General features: G+C 42.7%; 2 protein-coding genes across 8 annotated transcripts in view; one reads left to right on the forward strand and one right to left on the reverse strand.

Moving 5' to 3' along the window:
* Nucleotides 1-18,518, forward strand: part of pdgfbb (platelet-derived growth factor beta polypeptide b) — a 35,347-nt gene extending 16,829 nt beyond the window's left edge. The window contains exons 9-15 of one of the 6 annotated variants that reach the window (XM_076996931.1): nucleotides 4,900-5,090; nucleotides 5,264-5,547; nucleotides 6,139-6,938; nucleotides 7,755-7,919; nucleotides 8,420-8,487; nucleotides 14,254-14,412; nucleotides 16,568-18,518. The gene's annotated coding sequence lies outside the window, so the exon portion shown is untranslated. Of the gene's footprint in view, nucleotides 1-4,899; nucleotides 5,091-5,263; nucleotides 5,548-6,138; nucleotides 6,939-7,754; nucleotides 7,920-8,419; nucleotides 8,488-14,253; nucleotides 14,413-16,567 lie in introns of those variants that run through there. The other 5 variants (XM_076996932.1, XM_076996933.1, XM_076996934.1 and 2 more) reach the window with 5 other exon arrangements.
* On the reverse strand, nucleotides 4,099-12,683 carry csf2rb (colony stimulating factor 2 receptor subunit beta). 2 transcript variants are annotated; one of them, XM_076996929.1, is made up of 14 exons: nucleotides 12,465-12,683; nucleotides 10,240-10,403; nucleotides 9,626-9,734; nucleotides 9,318-9,481; nucleotides 8,773-8,918; nucleotides 8,403-8,550; nucleotides 7,814-7,937; nucleotides 7,489-7,643; nucleotides 6,905-7,038; nucleotides 6,372-6,546; nucleotides 5,772-5,865; nucleotides 5,594-5,666; nucleotides 5,327-5,418; nucleotides 4,099-5,118 (listed from the first exon to the last, which is right to left on the reverse strand). In XM_076996929.1, exons 2-14 carry the CDS (start codon nucleotides 10,334-10,336, stop codon nucleotides 4,527-4,529), a joined length of 2,103 nt encoding a protein of 700 aa, XP_076853044.1. In that variant the 5' UTR covers nucleotides 10,337-10,403; nucleotides 12,465-12,683; the 3' UTR covers nucleotides 4,099-4,526. The 2 variants fall into 2 exon arrangements, with proteins under 2 accessions (XP_076853044.1, XP_076853045.1); XM_076996930.1 differs by lacking the exon at nucleotides 12,465-12,683 and adding an exon at nucleotides 10,730-10,946.
* Nucleotides 18,519-23,677: the final 5,159 nt, after the last annotated feature.

A 23,677-nucleotide genomic window follows, 5' to 3' on the forward strand; every position in this document is an offset into this window, starting at 1 on the left:
AGGCCTGGAATCTGTGTGGCGCTGGTGTACAGCCTGTGAGTGGCTTTGCAGGCCCCGCCCACCACCTGCCTGGGACTGCCGTCGCTGTGCTGTTGATGTCCTGGAGCGCATGTTTATTTCTGTTGTAGTGTTATGAGCTAAGAGGTGATACTGCACACACTAATGAGGTGTGCAGCGGATTGGTTTGGACTGTGCAAACCCAGACATAATGCTGAATATGCAGGATTCAGTTCAATTGTAGTTAGAGCCCAGCCACACACTGTACCGTAAAATGAGCATAAGTATGATGAATGCTGTTGATGGTTAATTTGTGAATAAAGTATCATTTATGAATCTATAATGTTACAACAAGGCCACCTGTAGTTCCTTGTGGGCATAGTGGTTATATAACTGTCCATATGATGCTGCATTTTCCAAACACCTCTTCAAGGCTCTTGGGCTTTCCGGTGTTTATTTACAACAAAGGACAAGGGACACACTGTCCATGGAGGGCTCTCTCCTCTCCCTCCTCTCTCTCTCTCTCTCTCTGTTATGCACAAACACACACATACACACACTTTGAACAATGGATCTTAAAGACTTGCTGATGAATGTCTCTGCTTTAGACAGAAGATCTGGAATGTGGTGAAAAAAAGCCAGATGTGCTTGTGAGTCTTGATCAAGGTCACAAGTATTGGTCACGACACTTGTGAGGATGTCTAAGTGTGTGTGAGGACAGCGTGGCATGGAGAGAAATAAGTGGATAAAAGTGTGGGGCATGCTACCCAGTAAAGGAGTGATTGTAGGAAGATCAGAGTGAGGACTGTGTCCTCATGTTATGTGTATGTGTATACTGTGACGGTGGCGCCAGAGAGACGGACGAGACACGAGTCCGGTTGTTCACACACAGTCACTTTAATATAACAACAAGTATTGCGCAATCAGCGCACGATCAACACTCACATACAGCACACAACGTGCAGACTGTAGACAACGACGAGCACAAGACACTGCGCGAACGCACATTAAATAGACAGACCACATCAACCCCACGTGATGACGAGACGAGCCACAGGTGAGACGGATAATGACAAGACGCACCCGCACCCACGGAGCTACACTGACGCAGACGAGTGGACACAGACAACGTTAACACACGCCCCAAAAGGAAGGGTTCGGGGACCGTAGCGTGACAGACGCCCCCACCAAGGGCACTACCCGTCCCGGGGTGCCAACAGGACCGAGTGCCCCGAACCCACGTCGATGGGCGGATCCGAAGCGCCCAGTCCTGCGTCTGGGAGATGACCGCCCTCGGTGGAGAATCCGCCACGAACAGCCTAGAACACCCTCCCTGGGAAGACCGGGGAAAACACGTTAGACACATTTAACGGGACATTTACAAACACACAAACAGGAACATTAACACACAGAGGCACGAAAGGGAAAAGGAGATTAGGCAGACATACGGGAATACATACGAAAACAGGAACGGACACACATGACAGTGGCGCCAGGCTGCGCGCCAGGAGGAGAGCGATCAGGGGAGAGAGACCGGGAGCTGCTGGGGCTGCAGGCGCTGCGGTGGGCGGTCCTCCTCCTGCCCTCGCTGCAAACCCTCCACCGGGCGCAGCGCGGCTGGTGGACGCGCCAGGTGCAGCGCGGTTGGCCGACGCGCCAGGTGCAGCGCGGTTGGCCGACGCGCCAGGTGCAGCGCGGTTGGCCGACGCGCCAGGTGCAGCGCGGTTGGCCGACGCGCCAGGTGCAGCGCGGTTGGCCGACGCGCCAGGTGCAGCGCGGTTGGCCGACGCGCCAGGTGCAGCGCGACTGGTCTCTCCCCTCGGTGGACCGTAGGGCATTCCTCCTTCTCCTCTCGACCGCCCCTTGGAGCCGGCAGTGGGGTCTTCTCCCTCTGTCTCCATCGCCTCACTGCCCCAGCTCCAGCTCATGGGCTGCTCCGGGCTGCCACCCCGCGAGTAGTCCATCTCTTCTCCCTCGGAGCGATCGGAGGATGGGCCCGCCTCAGGAGTCCACCTCCCCTTTACCGTCCCGGCAGACAGCTCCGAGGGGGGAGGGCTCTCCTCCTCGTCCTCAGTGTAGGACCCCTCGTCATTTTCCTCCTCTCCGCCGTAGTCAGCGGAGAGTGCGGAGCACACCGACGGAGGGTACTCCTCGTCTTCCTCCTCTCTCCCACCGTAATCTATGGTGGGCACGGAGCACACCGACGGAGGGTAGTCCTCTACATCCTCTTCTCCCCCACCATAGTCTATGGTGGAGGCGGAGCATACGGATGGAGGGTAGGCATCTTCTCCCTCACCGTAGTATATGGTGGGGGCAGAACAAACTGAGGGAGCCTGGACTTCCTCTTCGCCTTCCTCCTCCTCCTCCGAGCCCTCATCGGCGAACTCGCCCTCTGGGGTCTTCTCGGTGGTGTAGAGCTCCACTGAGCCCACCCGTATCGGCGAGAGTTCCCTGGTGGGAGGGAGGTGTCGCTCCCTCCACATCCGCACCGCAGACTGGCGGAACATCTCTGCCCTTTCGGGATCCACGGTCTCCCGTGCCGCACACAGCATGTACGCGCACACTGGGTCTGACTTCAACTGCTCGGGAGTCGGCGTGGTGGTGTTGCGCGGGTCGGAAGAAGAGGCATGGCGTCGCTTGCTAGGGCGCTGGCCCCTCTTTGGCCGGGTGGCGTAGCCTGGCATGCTTGGGGTGTCTCTTGTCGGCTCGTCGTTCTGTGACGGTGGCGCCAGAGAGACGGACGAGACACGAGTCCGGTTGTTCACACACAGTCACTTTAATATAACAACAAGTATTGCGCAATCAGCGCACGATCAACACTCACATACAGCACACAACGTGCAGACTGTAGACAACGACGAGCACAAGACACTGCGCGAACGCACATTAAATAGACAGACCACATCAACCCCACGTGATGACGAGACGAGCCACAGGTGAGACGGATAATGACAAGACGCACCCGCACCCACGGAGCTACACTGACGCAGACGAGTGGACACAGACAACGTTAACACACGCCCCAAAAGGAAGGGTTCGGGGACCGTAGCGTGACATATACACTAGCACAGGACAGTACTGGTATGGAGTAATGTGTGCTGGCCAGGGCAATTACAAATTGAATGGTAGCATTCATAAATAGTACTATTTAGGAATTTTCATGGTGCTAATGCAAACTAATCTGCTGAAATGTAGGCTATAAATTGAGGACTGCCCCTCTCTCTCTCTCTCTCTCTCTCTCTCTCTCTCTCTCTCTCTCTCTCTCTGTCTCTCTACACACACACACACACACACACACACACACACACACACACACACACACACACACATAGTGAGCAGTGCAGCATCAATAGCCTAACCAGTTAGTACACTGGCTGTTGATTAGTACACTGGCTATTGGTTAATACACTGGCTGTTTAGTACACTGCCTGTTGGTTAGTACACTGGCTGTTGGTTAGTACACACTTACTTACTGGGGCATGGAGAAATTGGCTATGACTTGATCCTACACCACCACACAAGGCAAGGCAAGTTTATTTATATAGCACCTTTCATACACACTGGCAATTCAGACCCAGGGTCTATCACCTTGGGAAGGTGTTGCCCACAAAATATAATAGCCTACATAAAAATTAAAAACAAGATTTTAAAGGAAATCAAATAGAAAAATGATTACAATATAAAGATAAAAGATAAAATGATTAAAAGATAACCTACACCATTAAGTGATTTATAGACCAGTAATAACACCTTGAAGTCTATCCTGTATTGTACTGGTAGCCAGTGTATGAACTTAAGAATGTTCTTAAGCCATTGTATGTGTGGGCAGGCATGGTTGTGTGTGTGAAGGCAGGCATGGTTGTGTGTGTGTGATGCTAGACATGGTTGTGTGTGTGAAGGCAGGCATGGTTGTGTGTGTGAAGTCAGGCATGGTTGTGTGTGTGTGTGTGTGTGTGTGTGTGTGTGTGTGTGTGTGTGTGTGTGTGTGTGTGTGTGTGTGTGTGTGTGTGTGTGTGTGTGTGAGTACAGTGAATGGGGACACACATTTGTAACACACTTTGTTTTCATTATGTTCATACTTGAGTCAAGACTGTACAGACAACCAATTTAAGATGTATTTAATCACACAATGAAAAAAACACATATAGAACTAAATGCCATGTTTGCATTAGATCTTACAGTGCAATTTCTGCCAAAGGAATGATGGACTTTAGATTTACATTCATAATCGTAAGCAATAACTAGCTCATCTTCTGTAGTTATAATAATCACACACTGCAGTGTGACATGTAATGCAGAGAGAAAGAGACATGTGGCTCTCAATAAGGACAATAACAACACTGCCATCTGCAGGACACTTTGACACAATACATGGTTAGAGCATTGACATGATGCATTCTGAGTTGATAATGAGTTTCTTTTTATCAAAATGTTACCTTTCCTCCCAAGCAGCGGATAATATGCTGGGTCAAACCAACATTTGAAAATAATAATAATAACAACATGCATCAACAGTGCAGGAGAATAGGTTAGCTCTGAGGTTGTGAAAGGGTCACATAGCTACGAGTATGCTCGTCACCTTCTGCGTCCTTGCTTGAGTGAGTCTCTCTAGCGCTCTCTGGTGGTGGGCCAGAGGCTTGTGCCCAGACTGCCACACTCAAATCCATTCTGGGCATCAAACAGTAGCCTGAGGGGTGAGAAAAGGGTATTCCAGCCGAGCTGGGGCTGTACGCCGGGGGACTGTCCACCTGCAGCTCTGAAAGGCTGGACTGTGTGCTCACACCGCGATGGGCGTGGTCATCTGTGGAGGGCAGGAACGTGGGCGGGGAGAAAACATAGACTCCTTTTCCTGCAGAGGAATCTGAGGTGCTCTTGTGAGCTGACATGTTTTCTTCATCATAGCTCGACAGAGAGGAGCACGGATCAGATGCTTCACTTGCTGACACAGATTCCTGGCAGCACAGGATGTAAGGCCCAACAAAGCTCATGCCAGACGTGTCCGCCATGCTGCTGTCCTCTTTGGAGGAGGAGCCTTTGGAAGCATGTGTCCAATCAGCTTTCGTTATGCTAATGTTTCCGCTGCTGTCATCAAGGTATGGCAAAAGTGGGCACTCTAAAATACTGCAACAAAAACAAGCATTTTTTTTTTTACTACATGATTATAAAGTTAAGAATATATTGTGCTGTAATAACACTGTTTTACTGTACAAAGGTTTTCCCCATGTAGCAGCCTTTTCCATCAGTTGTATGTTTTTCATAATGCCAGGCATCAGTGGTTGTTGTAGGTACAGCAGCAACAATGCAGAGAGAACACAAAAGAGGGACCCACCTTCCCTCGTAGATGATGGGGTTGTCTGAGGACTGCAAGACACAGACAGAGTTTTTCTCGTTGACACTGAGGGCCCAGCCAACAGGAGACTTCTGCATGAGAAGAGAGAGAGAGAGAGAGAGAGAGAGAGAGAGAGAGAGAGAGAGAGAGAGAGCAAGCCACTGATCAACATAAAATTGCACAAACTGCTAGCCAGCCAGTGATCCCATTCACCATTCAAGGTAATGTCATTTTCCAGCCAGAACTCTCCACCTTGTTGTTACTTACTCTGATGCTCATGTCCTCCAGGACTTTGCTCTTAATGGGAGACGGGATAGAGACCTTCCATAGTTCTACTCTCCTACCAAACAGGAAACACACACACACATTTTCCTGTCAATTCTGTTACAAGAATGCTAGTTCAGGAGTGACTTAACCGAGGCAGAAAGTATGCTGTGTGATTTACCTGTGGCAGGACGGAAGGGCTTTATACAAGATGATGAACAACACCAACACAAACACCCCGATAAAGATGTAAATAAATGTGCTGGTCTGCGGAGCTAAACACAAACACACACAGATTTAGTCTTAGCCACGCATCACACACACTATCAAACCGTAGACAATTAGTTCAAACTGTCCACTTTAAACACACACATATACACACACACATATACACACACTGTCACATAAATATTTAATCATTCGTTTTTCTGCAGTGTCTCTCCTTATTTTCACTACATCTCATTAACTGTGCTAAGAATGTACAAACGCTGCCTGGATGTCTGTGAGTGCTCCAGGGTGGAGCGAACCTCATGCCTCTCTCTTCTCAGAATCAACCTTCTACTAGCTGGGGGAGGTGAAGAGTCCAGTGTGAAATGTAACATGCAGTTGAACTTTTCCACTGGTAGGCTGTTACTTCCTAGCTGCCTCATCAATGTGTACATTACTTTAAACATGTAAACACTATATAAAAAGTATATATACTACCAAATGCTATAGATTTTTTGTACGATCCGAGATGAAGATTTTTTTTGGTTTGTTTTTCTTGAGTAGTGCGGCTTACCTGAGCCAGTGGTGAAATATGCAGGTTTGGACCAGTTGGAGGGCTTCCCAGAACATTCCCGATCAGGCAGGGTTCTGACCTGAACTACGTACTGCGTCTGGTACAGCAGGAAGTTGTTGGGGATTTCGAAACTGAAAATAATGCCTGTGATATTGTAAATTGTATTCTCGTGAGTCTGCAGGGGAAAAGATGGAGAGAGACGACAACTTCGTTATGGTGGAAAGTTCAATATAAAGGAGTGCCAGTTCAGCTCATCTGTTATAGCACTGTGTCAAGGTCAGTTTAAGTGAATTGGAAGTGTGTAACAAGAGTAAGAGGATGACCTTAGACACCAGACCAGATTTGCATAAAGGTTTTTACAACTCAGAGTGCACTGGAAAGGTGATCATTCAGGCATGCCGCAGATTTTAATTCATTTCCCGTGTTCAGGGCGATTGGTGCCAAAAGCATCTCTAAGGTAGACTGTGACCCTACAGACGTGGGCTCACATTGAGCAGACAAACTACAAACAGACAGACAGCGGGGCCTCTCACCTGGGCATCACTGCGTCGGACACAGACTTGATAGGTGGGTTCGATCTTATCGTTGACCTGGGGCTTGGACCACGTCACCTTCCAAAGGTCGTTTCTGTTTTCCACCCGGACGCTTGGGGGGCATGGCAGGTGCACTGTGAGCACAGGAGAACGGGGGCTTAGAAGTTTCACGTCCTGCAAGCGATCCGTCCACCCATTCATCCTCCCCTCCCCGTAGTACGGAACTAAAAACGAATGCCTCCATTTGTGTGTTTCATGAGAGTCTCTGGGCTTTGAAGAGGGTCGATTTCACCTGACAGCTCCTCTGCCTGCAGCTCAGTCTGGCCCATTAGTGCAGAGCTTTTAGCACAATGCAGGATTATATTCTTCCCTGCTCTGACTAGAATTACACTAAACCAGTGCAGGATGTCCTTCTGAACACCAGGTGGCAGCACTCATATGTGTAACTCGTCAACTGTACGTATTAGAGCCAGGGTTTAATGTAACTATAAACATAATATGAGGAATGGATTAACTTTGTTCTGTTCTAAACATTACCAAGACAGTACATCCTAACGTACAGTCCTGGTGCTGATGAAACGTACAGTATAATGTGTTCATGAAGTCCTTGGTGAGACGACGAGTTTGGATCTCCACGGTCAGCAGCTCAGGTGTGGAGCTGACCACCGAACACGTGAAGTCTACCAGAGCATCTGTGCGTTCCAGCTCTCCAGCCTGGATGGTGCAGTGCTCACATTTCCTGGAAGGATGGATGGACAGTCATCCTCATTTTTGTTATTAAAGTGTGTTACATCCTGTGTGTTACATCCTGTGTTCTTAAAGCAGTGTGTTACGTCCTGTGTTCTTAAAGCAGTGTGTTAGGAGCTGTGAGTGGGGTTTCCTTGTGCTGAGGGGCAGATGGACACTCACTGAGGTTCTCCGGCCTTTCTCCAGCATAGATGATAGGACAGGACCTGGGCATGCTCTCTCTTCACCTGCCAACCACATACCAGTCCCTTATTCACCATCACACACTGTAAGTTGAGGACCCCCACTGTTTTTTTAAAGCAGGGTTAAGTAAAGGAAGAGAGAGAGAGAGACAACGAGGGAATAAGAGAGACAGAAATGTATTAAAACCATTGTTGTCAGGTTTAAACCCTCTATGCCGACAAATGTCATCTCTTAAATGTGAACTGTCTGGCCATAGTGGTGGTTTAGTGATTAAAGGGTAATGTTCCTAAAAGATTTACTTCACAAAATCAGCAACTGTGAAATGAGTCACTGTTGCTGTTTCTCTTTTTAAGCTGGATCCTGCTCCAAGTTTCGAGCTGTTTTTTGTCCTACCTCTTTCTTCCTTTATAACTACCATGCCTCTTCGACCGAGTTACATTTTGGTTTAGATATAGATCAAATGTATTGTATATTATTTTTAACATTGCAGCTACTTCAAAAAGAGAATATATGAAGGTATGGTGTGCTGATAAAATACAATGAAGTTGCAAATTTGAACATTTCCTACCTTTCTCAATCATCCAGGACACCGGGGGGCTCCAGTCACTCCACGTGCCCACATCACCATGCGCTCTCACTCTGGCCTCATACAGGTAACCTGGCAACAGTGCTGTCTTCTCAATCACCAGCTCAGAGCTAGTCAAATTCTTCACCACCTAGCCAGCAGAAGGGAGACGGCAAGATTACATCTCTGGCTCAGGCTCTCACACACGGCCATAATGCAAACGATCACTATCTTGTTTCAGACTGCACGTCTTTCTGCACTTGAGGGGTTTTGAGGTTTTCTTGCACCCTTCTTCAGAAAGACAGCACACGCCATGTACATGTGTGTGGGTGTGTACATGTGTGTGTGCATGTGTGTGTGTACAGGCACTCACAGTCCAGTCGTGTCCATGTCTTCTGTACTTGAGCTGGTAGGTGAGTGTGCGTTTGGACGAGGGGGAGTAGGGGCTTCCCCACCTCAACACACGGCCTTCATCTTCACCTTCGCTCACCGTCAGATTAATTGGAGTTGACACTTTGCCTGTTGGGCACACAAATAAAAATGAAGCTATAGTTGCTGGACTCCAGCCAATGGTCATCCTTGCTATGTCGAACCCATGCACACTTGGAGAATTATATGCTAGGGTCGAGAGCTTGCACGTAAACAGTGATGTCTGGTTTATAAACAGCTCATGGTGGCTAGTGTTTTGTTGGCACCTGTGGGTTAGTGCTTTTCATACTCTGTAAGTTTGCTCAGGCTTGTGGTTGTTCTGTAGTAAAAATAATAGCAGTCATCATGATTGCCATCATCATCGTCATCATCAGTAGGAAAACCACTAACCCAATACCTTGAACAAACACCAAACACACACACACACACACACACACACACACACACACACACACACACACACACACACACACCTTGCTGTTTTCTCACCTTGCTGAGCTACATTAAGAACTGTGGCTTTAGATGCACAGGATACATTGTAGAAGAATGAATGTGCGACCACGGAGAACAAGCTGGTTTTATAGATGCAGCTACGAAAGGTCTTTCCACTGGGTAACAAGGCAGGGAGACTGTCGGAGACACATGGAGATTGTCTACAGGAAGACAGACAGACAGACAGACAGACAGACAGACAGACAGACAGAAAGGTTTCGCAAGTTAAATCCATTTCCTGTCGATTCCCTTCCGCTGTGTCTTCCCAGCTGTTGTATAAAAACCAATTCGTTTTTATTTCTCACCCGTTTCTCACTGACAAATGTAAAGGAGTAAGTGGATCCTCTTCCCAGGTGCAACGAATGTGGGTTGTAAAGTCGTTATAACACTGCAGGGAGTCCAGCACAGGAGAAACTACAGAGGTCATATGTTCAGAGGTCAGCATTAAAGGCAGGCTAATGAAACCTTCTTGTGACTGCTACTTACAGAAATGTTAGTGAACTTTACCTAAAAGTATCTAAAGTGCATTACAGCCATGCTACAAATAATTGTCCTGGTCCTGTTCTCAGTTTAAGCACACTAAGGGAATTAACAAACATCAGTCGTTTTCTTTATATACATCATTTCAAATGCAAGCAATGATCTTATAAGCACTCACAGTGGGAGTGTGACTGTGTTACCACAAGTTTTGAGAATATGATTTTAAGAATCTACGAGATCTTGTTAGTTTCATTTTGCTACTAAAGTTACACTATTAATCTGAGAACATAAAAGCAAGAAAATCACTAAGAAATATAATAATGCTGGCGCTAGACAATGAGGCCAACCCTTTCTCTTGTGCTGTAATGCAGCACTGGGAGTAGGCTGTGTCCAGAATTCAGTTTCTGAAAGCATGTGGTGATTGCTTGCTGTCACTTACAGTGGGGACTTGCAGGGTGGTGTGAGCACTGCTGAATCGTGGAGCTTGAGACCAGCAGAGGGAGTGCTGTAACAATCAGTGTCCTGAGAGCCAGCATCGTGACTGTGGCGGGATGCCAGAGATGTTCAGTTTACATTCCAGGAGGTTAGGACCTTCTTCAGAGCCTGGGATAGTCAACATAAACACTACAGTTGTATATGCGGAAAAGTTAAATGGTGTGTGTGTGTGTGTGTGTGTGTGTGTGTGTGTGTGTGTGTGTGTGTGTGTGTGTGTGTGTGTGTGTGTGTGTGTGTGTGTGTGGTAGCGGCAGTAGTACAACATCACTTTGTAAGAATCTGACACTTCTTCAAAACATCTTGCTACTCTGCCTATCCAACGCAACAGCAATACAGTAATAATAAAACAGACAACATCTATAATAGTAGTAATAATAAAAAAAAATAATAATAAAAAGTTTCACTGAAGAAATATATTAAATTTTAAAATTTACAATTTAGGAGCACCATCCATCATCCGTTTACACCAGGCTAGTGTTACTGATGAATCTGTATCCTTCAACGTTGGCAGAAATATTTCTAAAGCACAACCCCCCTCTCCACCTTCCTTCTTCAACACAACGTAGTACGCAGCGTCACAGTGCTGATGACTAGCGAGGAGAGTTTCATCTGTCGACTGCCTGGAATAGGAGGGGCGATCACTTTCTCAGAACACGCAGGGGAGTGAATGTCAGAGAAAACATGACAAAAAAAGTGGGACATTGACTGAAAGAGGGAGATTGAATGGAGCAAATGACCGTACGAGAGTTTTAAATTAAAGTAAAAACTTGTCTTCAAGTCAGTTTGTCACAGGAAATGACGGTATTTATACCGGTAGCAACACACCTTTCTGTTTTTAGACATTTTTAGCAGTAGGGCTGTAGGTAAATGAATAGGTGAGAAGCGAAACACGGTACTGGGGGAAACCCCAGTTAGCCGCAGGCTAGTTCTCTCCATGTTCCACTCTCCTATGCACCTCATACTAATGCCCATCTTGTATCGCTTCTGTATGCGTATTTAGTTCGGAACTACGAACAACGAATAGTGGTAATACGTGACAGGAATATTAAGGAAAAGGTACTTCATAAGTCACCTCATGAAACGTTTTGAAGCTCAAATTAGGCTACCGTTTGTACACGATTATAGGACCCAGCGCTATCTTTGTTGCACGAAAAGGGATTCTAAAGATAGCACAATGAATACATGTAATATAGCGAGATGTAAACACGGACACTTAGGACATCTCGATTTCATTAACACAGGAGTTTTCTACGCCAAAAATGTAAAAGCGTTCCAGATTATATTGTTTTCTTTGTGTACAGTACGTGGGATAAGGGGGTTATGTTGAGTCAGAAGGAAACTCAACTTATGCTTGTGGAAAGTACACAGAAGTTAAAACTTTCAAATCTGCAGATGAAAGCTGAACTGAACCAGTGTTTTAAAAGTTGGTGTTAATCTTTGAGGTTAATCACGTAAAAAATACGTTTCATATTTCGTTTCAAATTATAATATCAAGCAGCATTTTAAAGTTTTAGATAGATAGATCTTTATTGATCCCTTTGGAACTTTTTCAGAAATTGACTGTTACACTGCTTATCAAAAATATTTTGTGCCCATCAAAAGTGTTGCTCTAATTTTTGTTTTTCATTAAGAAAATGAGTGATCTATTAATATTTTACTATACACAATTTTATAGTAGTTTTATATAGTTTTACGTTTTACATGTATAATGTTTTTTTCTCAAATAGCCGTTTGGCCTTTTATATCAGTGAGTTATTGCAAACTGACAAAGAAAACAGTGTTTTAAAAATTGTTAAAAGCTAGATGTTTGACAACTTGTAGCGATAATATTAAAATCACTGCCATGGGCAGTCATGGTCTGGTTGTAGGGAACTGGTCTTGTGACCGGAGAGTCACGAGTTCGATTCCCAGGCCTGAGGCCATGACTGAGGTACCCTTGAGCAAGGCACCTAACCCCAACTGCTCCCTGAGTGCCGGGCTTGGCCTGCCCACCGCTCTGGGCATGTGTGATCCACAGCCCCCTAGTAATCACTAGTGTGTGTGTGTTCTAACTGCACGGATGGGTAAAAAGCGGAGGACATATTTCGATTGCGGTGAAATAAAAAATCACACTTGACAAATATGGCACATTTACAAATAAGGATTACTCATAAAATAAACATTCTGTACCTTTTATTTCTTGTACTTTAAGTCAGCCATAAGCGAATCTATCCATTCTTCAAATGTTATTCACAGAGTCGGTCAGTGTCAGTCCAATCTGCGCAAATGGTAGCAATTGCAAACACTTCCGTTTGTGTTTGAGTGTCTGTGTGTCCATATGAACATGTGTGTGCGTGTCAGTGTTGGGAGGGTGGATATGGGTGTACATGTTCATTAGTGTGTCGTAGCATTTCATAATGTGATTGCTTCTTGAAACACAACCAACAGTTCCTCCTTTTATGATGGTGCCAACATAGCTGTCATCTGGTCAGCAAGTTATAGGCCAAATTGTGTCCACCCACAGTGTTCCACTGAAACATTTCACACACAACGCAGCTGTAAATATTAAGTGATCCACCCATCCCTCCTCTCAACACACACACACACACACACACATTCTGTTGTTTTTTTGGTGGTGTGGCTCTTTGAGAAATTTGCAGAAATGTTTTTGTGCTTTTGCACAAATGTCACATAAAGTGACAGGAGCATTGATGTGATCCTAGACAAGTTGCTTGCGTTTATTTATATTAGCTGTTTTAACAGCAAAAGGCTGATAACAAGTTTCAGAAGCTTTCAATGGGGCAGATATGATCAGGAGTGGGCATAATCAGTGTTCAATATCTACCATGTGTTTCAATTCTACTAGTGAAGTGGTTAAGTGTGTAGATTATATCCTAGAGTATATAAGCAGGATATATAAATATCAGTCAGACCTAACTCACACAGAGGATATTGAGAACAATGCTGGGACAAGACAGGCCTCTGAGATGAATGTGTGAATTTGAGACCATGTGCATCTATGAGTGAGTGGAAACACTTGTAAAAAAAAAAAAAAAAGACTTCACTGAAGAACATGGTTTAGAAGGTTACCAGACATGTACATACTTAAATATACATAAACATCAATAAATGTTGACTTCAACAAGTGTAAGTGGTAATGAAAGCTGCTTTTGTTATTTTTCATGAAAAGCTGAACTATGTCAAGTGACAGGTTTTTAGTGACGTGCAGTGATGCTGGGAGGTGCATATTATGGCAACTGCAGCTCTGTGGTTTTTATTTTTTGGTATGTCAGGGTAACAGTGCTGATATAGCACAGCTTATCAAGTGAGGCTGTTGGTAAACGTCAACAAGAGTGAGGACTTTCAAAAAAATGGTCAGGGAGTGTCTCCTGCAGTGTTGTAACAACGACATGAAAAACTCCCCTGGTATTCGGAGGTTTGGATCTCATTTTAGACGTCTGTTATAAATAATCTCCACACATAATGAATGGTGCATGGTATTCCTATTCTCAGGTCCTCCTGTGCGTCATGACTTTATGTTCAGCCTTCAATGAGCTGTTTTGTTTCATGATGCTGTTGGGCATTGATGTGTTAAGTTGGATTTCCTGAGCATTATTGTACCTGTATATTTGGGTTCATTAACCTCTTCAGCTGGACAATCCTGTTGGCTTCATCTTTTCCTGTACATTCTATAACACTGCAGAGTCACAGGTGCTTTTTGGCAATAATCATTTTACCCGTGTAATGACACATTTCAATGTGTTTTACTTGACCTTTATGAGTTACGTTTGGCTGTTTATAAGACCTTTTGCAATGCTATGACACTGGAATCATACTGGTATGCATACGTATCCCTTCAGCAAAGTGAGTTGACTGAGCAATACACCTTACACTGTGTCAATTGAAATGCATATCATAAAAGTAACGATACATGGTAAAAATGGTTAATATTCTTATAGCACTTTATTTATATCAACAGGGGAATTCTACCAGCTTTGCAGTCATGACGTCTTGCTGCGATGAGGAACGTGTGCAATAGCTGCAGTGCATGACCTCATCACACGTCTTAAAGAGGTTGCATGTCCTATCCAAAGCATCTGAAGATCTTTGGATGAAAAGCTAGATTACAACATTATAGGTTGATACAACAGCACATCTCTACCATTCTCTACGATCACATTTCAGATTAAGAATTTTGTATTTTTGATCATTCCTTTCCTTTTTGCTTTCCATGTGTCCCCGAAGACAGCACACTTATACAAACTCTGCCTTATTGTATGTGTTCCCAGTCTTGCAGAGACCAAGCTCTCTCAGAAACACACAAATTAACGCACACAAGGGCTTGGAGTCTGGGCGTCTTCTGTGATGTGAAGAGCACTTTCCTGTTCATTCAAACTGTGCAACACTACTGTACTTTGAATTTGAATCTATTATCAACACTCACTCGAGCAATCGCCTTGACACACATGACCCTTCTCTGCATTCATCACTAGATAATGCTATCACCAAGTTCAATCTTTTATCACGAACATGTACAAACTGAGTGGTTTGAAACCTCATGGAAGAGTACAGTGATGAGACAGTGTTAGTGTGGGAGCAGATTTCTGTTTCAGTTAACATTGAATCCTAATATGACCAGGTCTGCAGACTGTATAAATATTAACAGCAGTAATAAAAGTAATAAATCTGATCTTAACAACACATGGATCAAAGACACTTTAGATTAAAAATCTTTCCTGCAGTTTTGAATCTTTAATACATAATACATTATAGTACATACATGCATCAATACATTCATCAATACATTATTGGAGGATATATCAGATAAGGTGCCATATATTTGTTTTTCCTTCTGATTAGTGAGTTTGTCACATTAGAGACAATTTCAGATGTGTGTTATTTCTATGAATTTCTGGACTCCTTGTGCATTTCAAAACAATGAATTTACTGCATTAGAAATTATAGTGTGCATGTTTGCTGTTACCTCACTGATAATCATCTCTCACCACTGAATGGCTGTATATGAGTCAGTGCTATTTATCAGCACATATCAACACCACAAGATGTACTGCTTGTACTGGGCTAACCAAAGACACTATGAAACGAAGATGGTGTGAAGATTGGTCATGAGGAACATGCATGTAGTCTACAGCAACTTGCCTTTCATTCTGAACAGACGTAAGCTCATAAGGCAGCATGCACTTTATTGGAAACATCTACTTTATACTTAGGCAGCTAATTAGGAATGAAATGGTGCACATTTATTGCTATGCACCCTCTGCCCTTCTGATAGTACATCTGTTGATGGGGTCATCAACATAATGATGCTCGTCTGAACATGCATTTAGAGATTATGGTCTTTAAATGATCATCTTCAAAGCAGAGGTTCCTGATCAGTCGGCATGCGCAGGTGTTTACAGGACCTGTGTAAGCTGCCCTGCTGACCTACTGCTCAGTCACTGCTCAGCCACTCTTCAGCCACTGCTCGATCACTGCTCAGTCACTACTCGATCACTGCTCAGTCACTGCTCGGTTACTGTTCAGCCACTGCTCAGTTACTGCTCAGCCACTGTTCAGTGACTGCTTGGTCACTGCTCAGTCACTGCTCGGTTACTGTTCAGCCACTGCTCAGTCACTGCTCGGCCAGAGCTCCACTGCATGGTTGCAGAATGTACTTGTCTGAAATGTTAGAGTGCTGAAGACCAGCATTTCTTTTTGCATGTGTATGCATATATGCTCTCTGGATTCCTCTGCAATGTTTTTGTCTGAGATTCTGCTTTTCAATGTAATCTTTATTTGCTTTACATCCAGTTGCATTTGCTCATGCCATTGCCTGATCTTTCACAGACATGTAAACACGATCCATGCTCTATGAAAAATACTTCATTTTCTCTGTCACAGTCTGCTTATTCTATGCAGTTAATGAGTATGAGACAGTGTTCTTGAAGATTCATATCTTCATGTTAGTGGTTTTCTAGAGTCTAGCTGACTTCCTGGAAACAAGTGTTACTTTTCTGCTCATGTAAATCAAGTTCAGTAAATATAGAACAGTTCCTCAATTTGTCATTTATAACTTTATTCTTGCTGGTACAAAACAACCCTGTTGCTAAACTCACACGTCTTGTTAAAACCTCTAAGATTTTATAGTCAGAGTGAATCACTCCTGTTGATTGTATTAGTGGGTTAAGGGATTTTAGAGTGGTGTAGGTTTCATGTTTCAGAATTACTTCAAAGGAGAAACTCACATTATTACTGAGCAATTATGTTTCCTTATGTTAACTGGTACTTTTCAGAACTGCAACTTCATTTTCAAGACTCAGTTGTTCAATGAGAAAAAGACCATCAAGCAAGAAAGGGCCCCTGATGTTGCCTGAAACTAAAAGGCCCCTGATGTGACCTGACACAGTCCACAGCAGAACCAGACAAGAATTACGGCTTTCTGACTCAAAGGTTGAAATCATGTGGTAACTGTAGTGTCTGGTGTGTGCACAGATGTTTCTGCAATACTAGCAAGAAGAGATGTTATCCCTGAGCATTGTACTGAAGTGTGTGTTTGAGCATCATAACAGCATACAAATGAAGCTCTGGAACTGGACATCTTGAACATCTCAATGAAGTGATTCCAGATCCTTTTTGTGTGGCACTTCTAGAGAGATTAGTGTCATCGGGATGTACTGTACAGACGCAGCCCAAGCAGACCAAGCAAAAACTCCCTAAGAATAAGAATACAGAAGGAACCAGAAGAGGAACCAAGACTTAAAACAGGAAACTCGTCTTCTTCTTGCCATTCTGTGGTGCAACCAAGACGTATTCAGAATGAAAGGAAATGCAGTGCAATGAAACTTTTTCTCTAATGAGCTTATTACAACCACTTTCAAAACTTGATTATATGACAGGTTTTTATGATTGACTGATCACTGATTGACTGATATTCTTATATAACAAAATGGGATCTTATAGGATCTGCATTCCTGCCACACAGGAAATGTTAAGCTCATATGGTTCTCTTTCCCCTCCTGTAGTTCTCTGTTTACAACCAACATTGACATCTAAAAGTGAATCTTAAAATGGCAGACGATCCTGTAGCAGATACTGCAACATACAAAGCATTCAACATTGCCCATTTAGTATCTACTTAATGAAGCTGGACAGTCCCCCTAATTTGTAAAGTTGGGAGATTTTTACTTTGGTCACCATGCAGTTGAATGAAAGTTGGATGAACTTACATTTATATAGTGCCTTTCTCAGAACCCAAGAACACTTTACAATAAACACACAAATTTGACATCCAATCAACGCATTAGATAGAAACAGCAGCCAATTGTACACAGCATGCTCTCAACTGCAAACCCGAGGCCCCTGGGGGACCTGTGTCAGACACAAGAAGGGAGCAGGAGGAGGAAGAGGACATCACCCAGGGACCCAAAGCTGTGCTGAGAGACAGATGTGCTAACCACACATTTGTATATGTACAATGGATTATACATGGTCTTTCGGTAGCTGTCACGTTGATATATTTTTGGAATATTAGTTCTAACGCTGGTGGTGGCGGTGATGTTAAAGTGCCTACGGCTTCACAATGGGACAAGCAGAAAGCCTGTGTGCCTGGCCTTCGACAGAGGGGACGTTTACTGCCATTACAGTTCCACGAGAAGTTAGAAAGAAAGAAATGTCATGTGTCTCATTAACGAGCGTAAACGTATTACAACTACCAGGGAACAGTAAAGGGAATGAAATAGTTATAGGGCACTGAGAAAGAAAGCCTTGTTGGTCATGCTCTGAAGCACTACTGCCACCTGGTGGTCAACTGCAACCTTATACTCCTCTGTTTTAGAACCACCTACCTTTCACCTGGATTTCCTGTCTGTTTTGCACATGTCTTTTATGTATGTTTTATGGGTGTACCATTACAAACCCATCTGTGACATGGGCAACCCTCTACTATTGTCAGGGTCACTGCCAGACTAAGAGTCATCACATACCCAAAATAATAATATAAAATAATAATAAAATAAAATAATAATAAAACAGAATAAACAAGAAATTGTTTATTGTGTTGTATTTTACTGTCTTGTATTTAATGTGTCCTGTTTGCGGACTTGCACATGTTTGCACAAGTGCACTTTGTTTTGTATTGAGTATTGTTCTATGTAGCACCTTTGGTCCTGGAGGAACGTTGTCTCGTTTCACTGTGTACTGTACTGTATATGGTTGAAATGACAATAAAAACTTGACTTGACTTGACTTGATACCCAAATATATATCCAGCCTGCCTGGGCACAGGGGTCTGAGTCTGATCTTTAATGACACAGATAAAGGGTTAATTGAACAAACACAGCAGAAGCCTGAGAAAAACATATCTACATATATAACTTCCCGTGAAACCTCAGACACTACAGATGCATGTCACTTCCTGTGTTGAGTTAAATTCCTTTTGAAGTTGTGATCTAAGTTAAATGACACAAACCAAAGTTTCTTTCATCTGCTGATGATTTTGGTAAAGGATGTTGTTTTCTCTGAAATTACAGTATAGCTCGGTCTGTGCTCTGACATTTTAATCAGCACTATATCCACTGTAAACCGTGTTCTGAATCCAAAGAGCATTTATGAAGATATATGATGCAGTTTCTTTCTGTTTGTGAATTCGGTATTTTCAGGCAAGTAGCGATCTGGTTCTCCAAACCAGAAGTCACTCAATTAACTCAATTTACAGTGGAAGTGGTCAAAAATGAGCACATCTTCTTTCAGTTAAGTTCATATGTTCACAAAAGCCTCTGACCCCTGCCTCATTGGTCACTTCTTTCATTATGATTTTTGTATACAGTTCTCCACATTACAGATTTTGTGCAACCTTCATTAAACCTATTATGCTCATTTTTATCTTCACAATTACATTTTTCTGGTTTACTAGAAAGAATGTATACTCACTGGCCACTTTATTAGGTACACCTTGCATAGATTCAACAAGGTACTGGAAACATTCCTCAGAGAGGCTGGTCCATATTGACATGACAGCATCACGCAATTACTGCAGATTTGTCGGCCGCACATCCATGATGCAAATCCCTCGTTCCACCACATCCCAAAGGTGCTTTATTGGATTGAGATCTGGTGACTGTGGAGGCCATTTGAGTACAGTGAACTCATTGTCATGTTCAACAAACTAGTCTGAGATGATTTGCACTTTATGACATGGCACATCATTCTGCTGTAAGATGGGTGCACTGTGGTAATAAAGGGATGGACATGGTCAGCAACAATACTCTGGTAGGCTGTGGCATTGACACGATGCTCAATTGGTACTAATGGGCCCAAAGTATACCAGGAAATTATCCCCCACACCATTACACCACCACCACCACCAGTCTGAACCGTTAATAATAATAATAAATAATAATACATTTTATTTAATGGCGCCTTTCAAGTCACTCAAGGTCACCTTACAACTCACATTAAAATAACAATAAACAGTAAACCCATACAGAGAATATATAAACAATCCACTTTGTAAAAAATACAATAAAATAAACACAGTCAATTAAATGAATAAGCAATTTTAAAAATATGAGTTTTTAAAGCAGATTTAAACTCTGCGATTGAATCCAGCATCCGAATATGATAAGGTAGTGAATTCCAAAGGTTAGGTGCAGCATGAGAGAAAGCCCTAGAACCCACTGTGCTAAGCTTAATGACAGGAAGTGCCAATAAGCGTGCTGATGAAGACCGCAGAGAACGGGGTGGGGTGTATATCTGAAGGAGATCTGCTAAATAGCCAGGAGAGAGGTTATGTAGTGCCTTAAAAGTTAAAAGCAAAATTTTAAACTGAATCCGCTCCAAAACAGGAAGCCAGTGCAGCTGAATCAACAGAGGTGTAACATGATCAAAAGATTTTGAGCGTGTAATAATTCGTGCTGCAGAATTCTGAACTAGCTGGAGTCTGTGAATAATCTTTTTAGGAATGCCTACCAAAATTGAATTACAGTAGTCAATGCGCGATGTAACCAGAGCATTAACTAAAACCTCTGCTGAGTATTGTGTTAAAATAGGACGTTGTCTGGAGATATTTCGCAAATGATAAAAGGCAGTCCGAGAGACCTTGCTGATATGATCAGAGAAAGAGAGTGTACTATCTAAAATAACACCAAGACTCTTAACCTGCGTATAGACAGGTATAGTGATTCCAGCAATGAGAAGAGAACAAGGTGAAACTTTTGAGATAGTGGACTTAGAACCCACAAGAAGTACCTCAGTCTTACTGTTGTTGAATTTTAAGTAGTTCCTTGTCATCCATAAGTGTAGATCATGGATACAGGCAGTAAGTGAATCCAAAGTAAGAACAGAGGCTGATTTGCTGGACACATAGAGCTGTGTATCATCAGCATAACAGTGAAAATGAATCCCATGATATCGAAAAATATTGCCAAGAGGAAGAAGATATATAATAAATAAAAGTGGCCCTAATACTGAACCCTGTGGTACACCGTGACAAACTCTGGAAGTCTCTGATCGAGAATCCTGAATTTGAACAAATTGTTTTCTATCAGCAAGATAGGAGACAAACCATTGATATACAGTGCCACAGAGGCCAATACCAGCCAGCCGATCCAAAAGAAGCTGATGTGATGATATTGTATCAAAGGCTGAACTGAGGTCGAGAAGAATTAAAATTGAAACCAAGCCTGAATCAGCAGCACGGAGAAGGTCATTAGTGATTTTGACCATAGCTGTCTCTGTACTGTGTTTAGGACGAAAACCAGATTGAAACTGTTCAAAAAGATTATTGTCATCAAGGTAAGCTTGAAGTTGAGCTGCAACTACCTTCTCAAGAATTTTAGAAATAAATGGTAGGTTCGAAATAGGGCGATAATTATTTAAATCATTGGGCTCCAAACCAGGTTTTTTTTAAATTGGTCGAATCATAGCAACTTTTAGTGCAGGCGGAACTATAGCTGCAGTCAAGGAAGAATTAATAATTAAGGTTATCAGAGAAACAATAGAAGGTAAACAAGCTTTAACTAAAGTTGTGGGAATAGGATCCAGGTTGCATGTGGAGTTATTTGATTTTGAAATAAGTTCATAGATGTGACTTTCGGTTGGAAGACAGAAATCACACAGAACAGTTGATGGAGACAGATTCATAACACTAGTGGTGCACTAGACTGCATACCATTATCAGAAATTAGCTGCTTATGGATTTCAGCAATTTTAGAATTAAAAAAAAAAAAAAAACTTCAAAAAAACAGAACCTTGTTCAGTTGAGTTATTACTGCTCATATTTATATCGGAAGGTTTGAGTAATCTTTTCACTGTGCGGAAAAGAGTTTTAGTGTTCCCTGCATTTATGCCGATAATGTTCGCATAATAATTCGTTTTTGCTGTTAAGAGTGCATTCTTATAATGGAGTACATGATCAGAATACATTTGTTTATGAATTAAAAGTCCAGTCTTAGAGTATAGTCTCTCTAGTTGTCGACCTTTTGTTTTTAGCTGATGTAGCTCTGAGGTGTACCATGGAGCACTATGTGTAAATGAAACAACCCGCGTTTTCAACGGAGCTACAGCGTCCAATGCAAGGGATAGACTATTGTTATAATAGTCCACTAGATCAGTAGGTGAGACAGTAGATGGATAAGAGGATTCTGAACCAATGAAACTTAAAAGATCTTCAGGATTAACATGACGAATGTTGCGATAGGATATTGTACGGTTCACCCTTGATTTACCAGATAATAAGTTGATGTTAAATAGCACAACTTTATGGTCCGAAATGGGTAATTCAGTAGAAGTTATATTATATGGTATGATGCCAGAACAACAGACCAAGTCAAGTATATGTCCCTTATTGTGAGTACAAAAATTGATATACTGTGTTAAGCCACAACAGTCTAACATTGCTTTAAAATCTTTAGTAAGCATAAGATCAGCATCATCGAAATGAACATTAAAATCTCCAGTTAAAATGACATTAATTAATTCATTAATCGTTAGTTGACTGATCTTATCGATCGACTTTCGATTAATCGATAAGTGGCGTTTTTCACCTGAATTTCAGTGTTTCAATAGGGCTTTAAAATATCAGCTAAATATACTGCTCAAAAAAATTAAGGGAACACTAAAATAACACATCCTAGATCTCAATTTATAAAAATCTTTGAAATCAGTTGAAAATCTCTCATTTCTACCTGTTGTCTGTTCCATTTGCACAAGAGCAGTTGAAATTGATTCACAATCAGTGTTGCTTCCTATCTGAACACGAAGTGTGGATGACTTGGAGTTACATTGTGTTGTTTAAGTGTTCCCTTTATTTTTTTGAGCAGTGTAGTTAAAACACTTTGTTCAAAAAGTATATATTATATTATGATAATTATATTGTATTATATTATATATTGCTCAAATAATTATGCATGAGGAAATTTTTATGGTATAACAAAATACATTCTTTCATTTTAAAAAAGGAATAAATTAAGGACTGGCTCAGTTCAATTTGAAACATTAGACATTAAAAAAAATGTTTAAAAAAAAGAAGAAATTAAATAGAGAGCCAAACAGAATATTATTGAGCCCATGTTTGGACAATGTTATCTAGCTTTGTAGTGAACACATGCTGTAACGCGACCGGAGAGTGCCCAAGTTTCCACAACATCATTGAGCTTGTCAGTTAAACTGTCAGCGGTGTGTCTATCCGACATGTTCGTCGTAATCAGCACTGCAGATTTTAGCTGCCAGTTCTCGTCAGTGTAGTGGCACGTCACAGTAATGTAACTTTCTGTTGTTAGAGCCGTCCAACAATCTGTTGTAAGGGCTACAGTAGTAGCAGTAGATAGCTTTGTTTTTAGCTCACTCGTATTTTTTTGTAGCGAGCTTCGAAAACGCTCGCCTTCCCAGCGTAGCTGTGATTTTAGGTTGACCAGGTGCACTGGTGATATGCAGGACAGCTGCATGCATGGTGTTCAAATGATAATTGAGTGAGCTAGTGGAACTGTTGTACTTCAATACCGCATTACACACAGAACATTTGACTTCTTTGCCTAAATTAACAATGTTGAAATTGTAGCGACTACTACTCCTCGCAGCGAATTCCCTAACAGACAGGCACTTGGCCCTTTAAGTGACACTGGGAGAGCGGCGCCTGCGCGCGCCAGGGGAGGGGAAGAGAACAGTGCTATTGTTTGAGTTGCGTGGAAAATAAAGTTTCCCTCCTTGGGATTTTCTGGATTACGCAGTTTCTGCCTCGTTTCCCGAACACGCTTCAAAATGGTCCCACTCCGCACGTCTTTTCGCCCGCTTCATTTTGTTTTCCACTCTGGTCTTTCGCGACACGTGTTCACCTCTCGTTCTTACGCTCTGTTCAAGTTAATACAGGAGCGCTCTCTAATGATTAATCGTGATTAATACATTTTGAT

Source organism: Brachyhypopomus gauderio, chromosome 2 (genome assembly GCF_052324685.1).
Source record: "Brachyhypopomus gauderio isolate BG-103 chromosome 2, BGAUD_0.2, whole genome shotgun sequence".
Classification (NCBI taxonomy): domain Eukaryota; kingdom Metazoa; phylum Chordata; class Actinopteri; order Gymnotiformes; family Hypopomidae; genus Brachyhypopomus; species Brachyhypopomus gauderio.

Coding starts and splice junctions, on each gene's coding strand:
- csf2rb (XM_076996929.1), bottom strand. CDS start 10,336: ATGCTGGCTCTCAGGACACTGATTGTTACAGCACTCCCTCTGCTGGTC. Junction 9,482..9,625: donor CATTTGTCAGTGAGAAACGG/GTGAGAAATAAA, acceptor GTCTTCCTGTAG/ACAATCTCCATGTGTCTCCG. Junction 8,919..9,317: donor TCTTAATGTAGCTCAGCAAG/GTGAGAAAACAG, acceptor TGTGCCCAACAG/GCAAAGTGTCAACTCCAATT.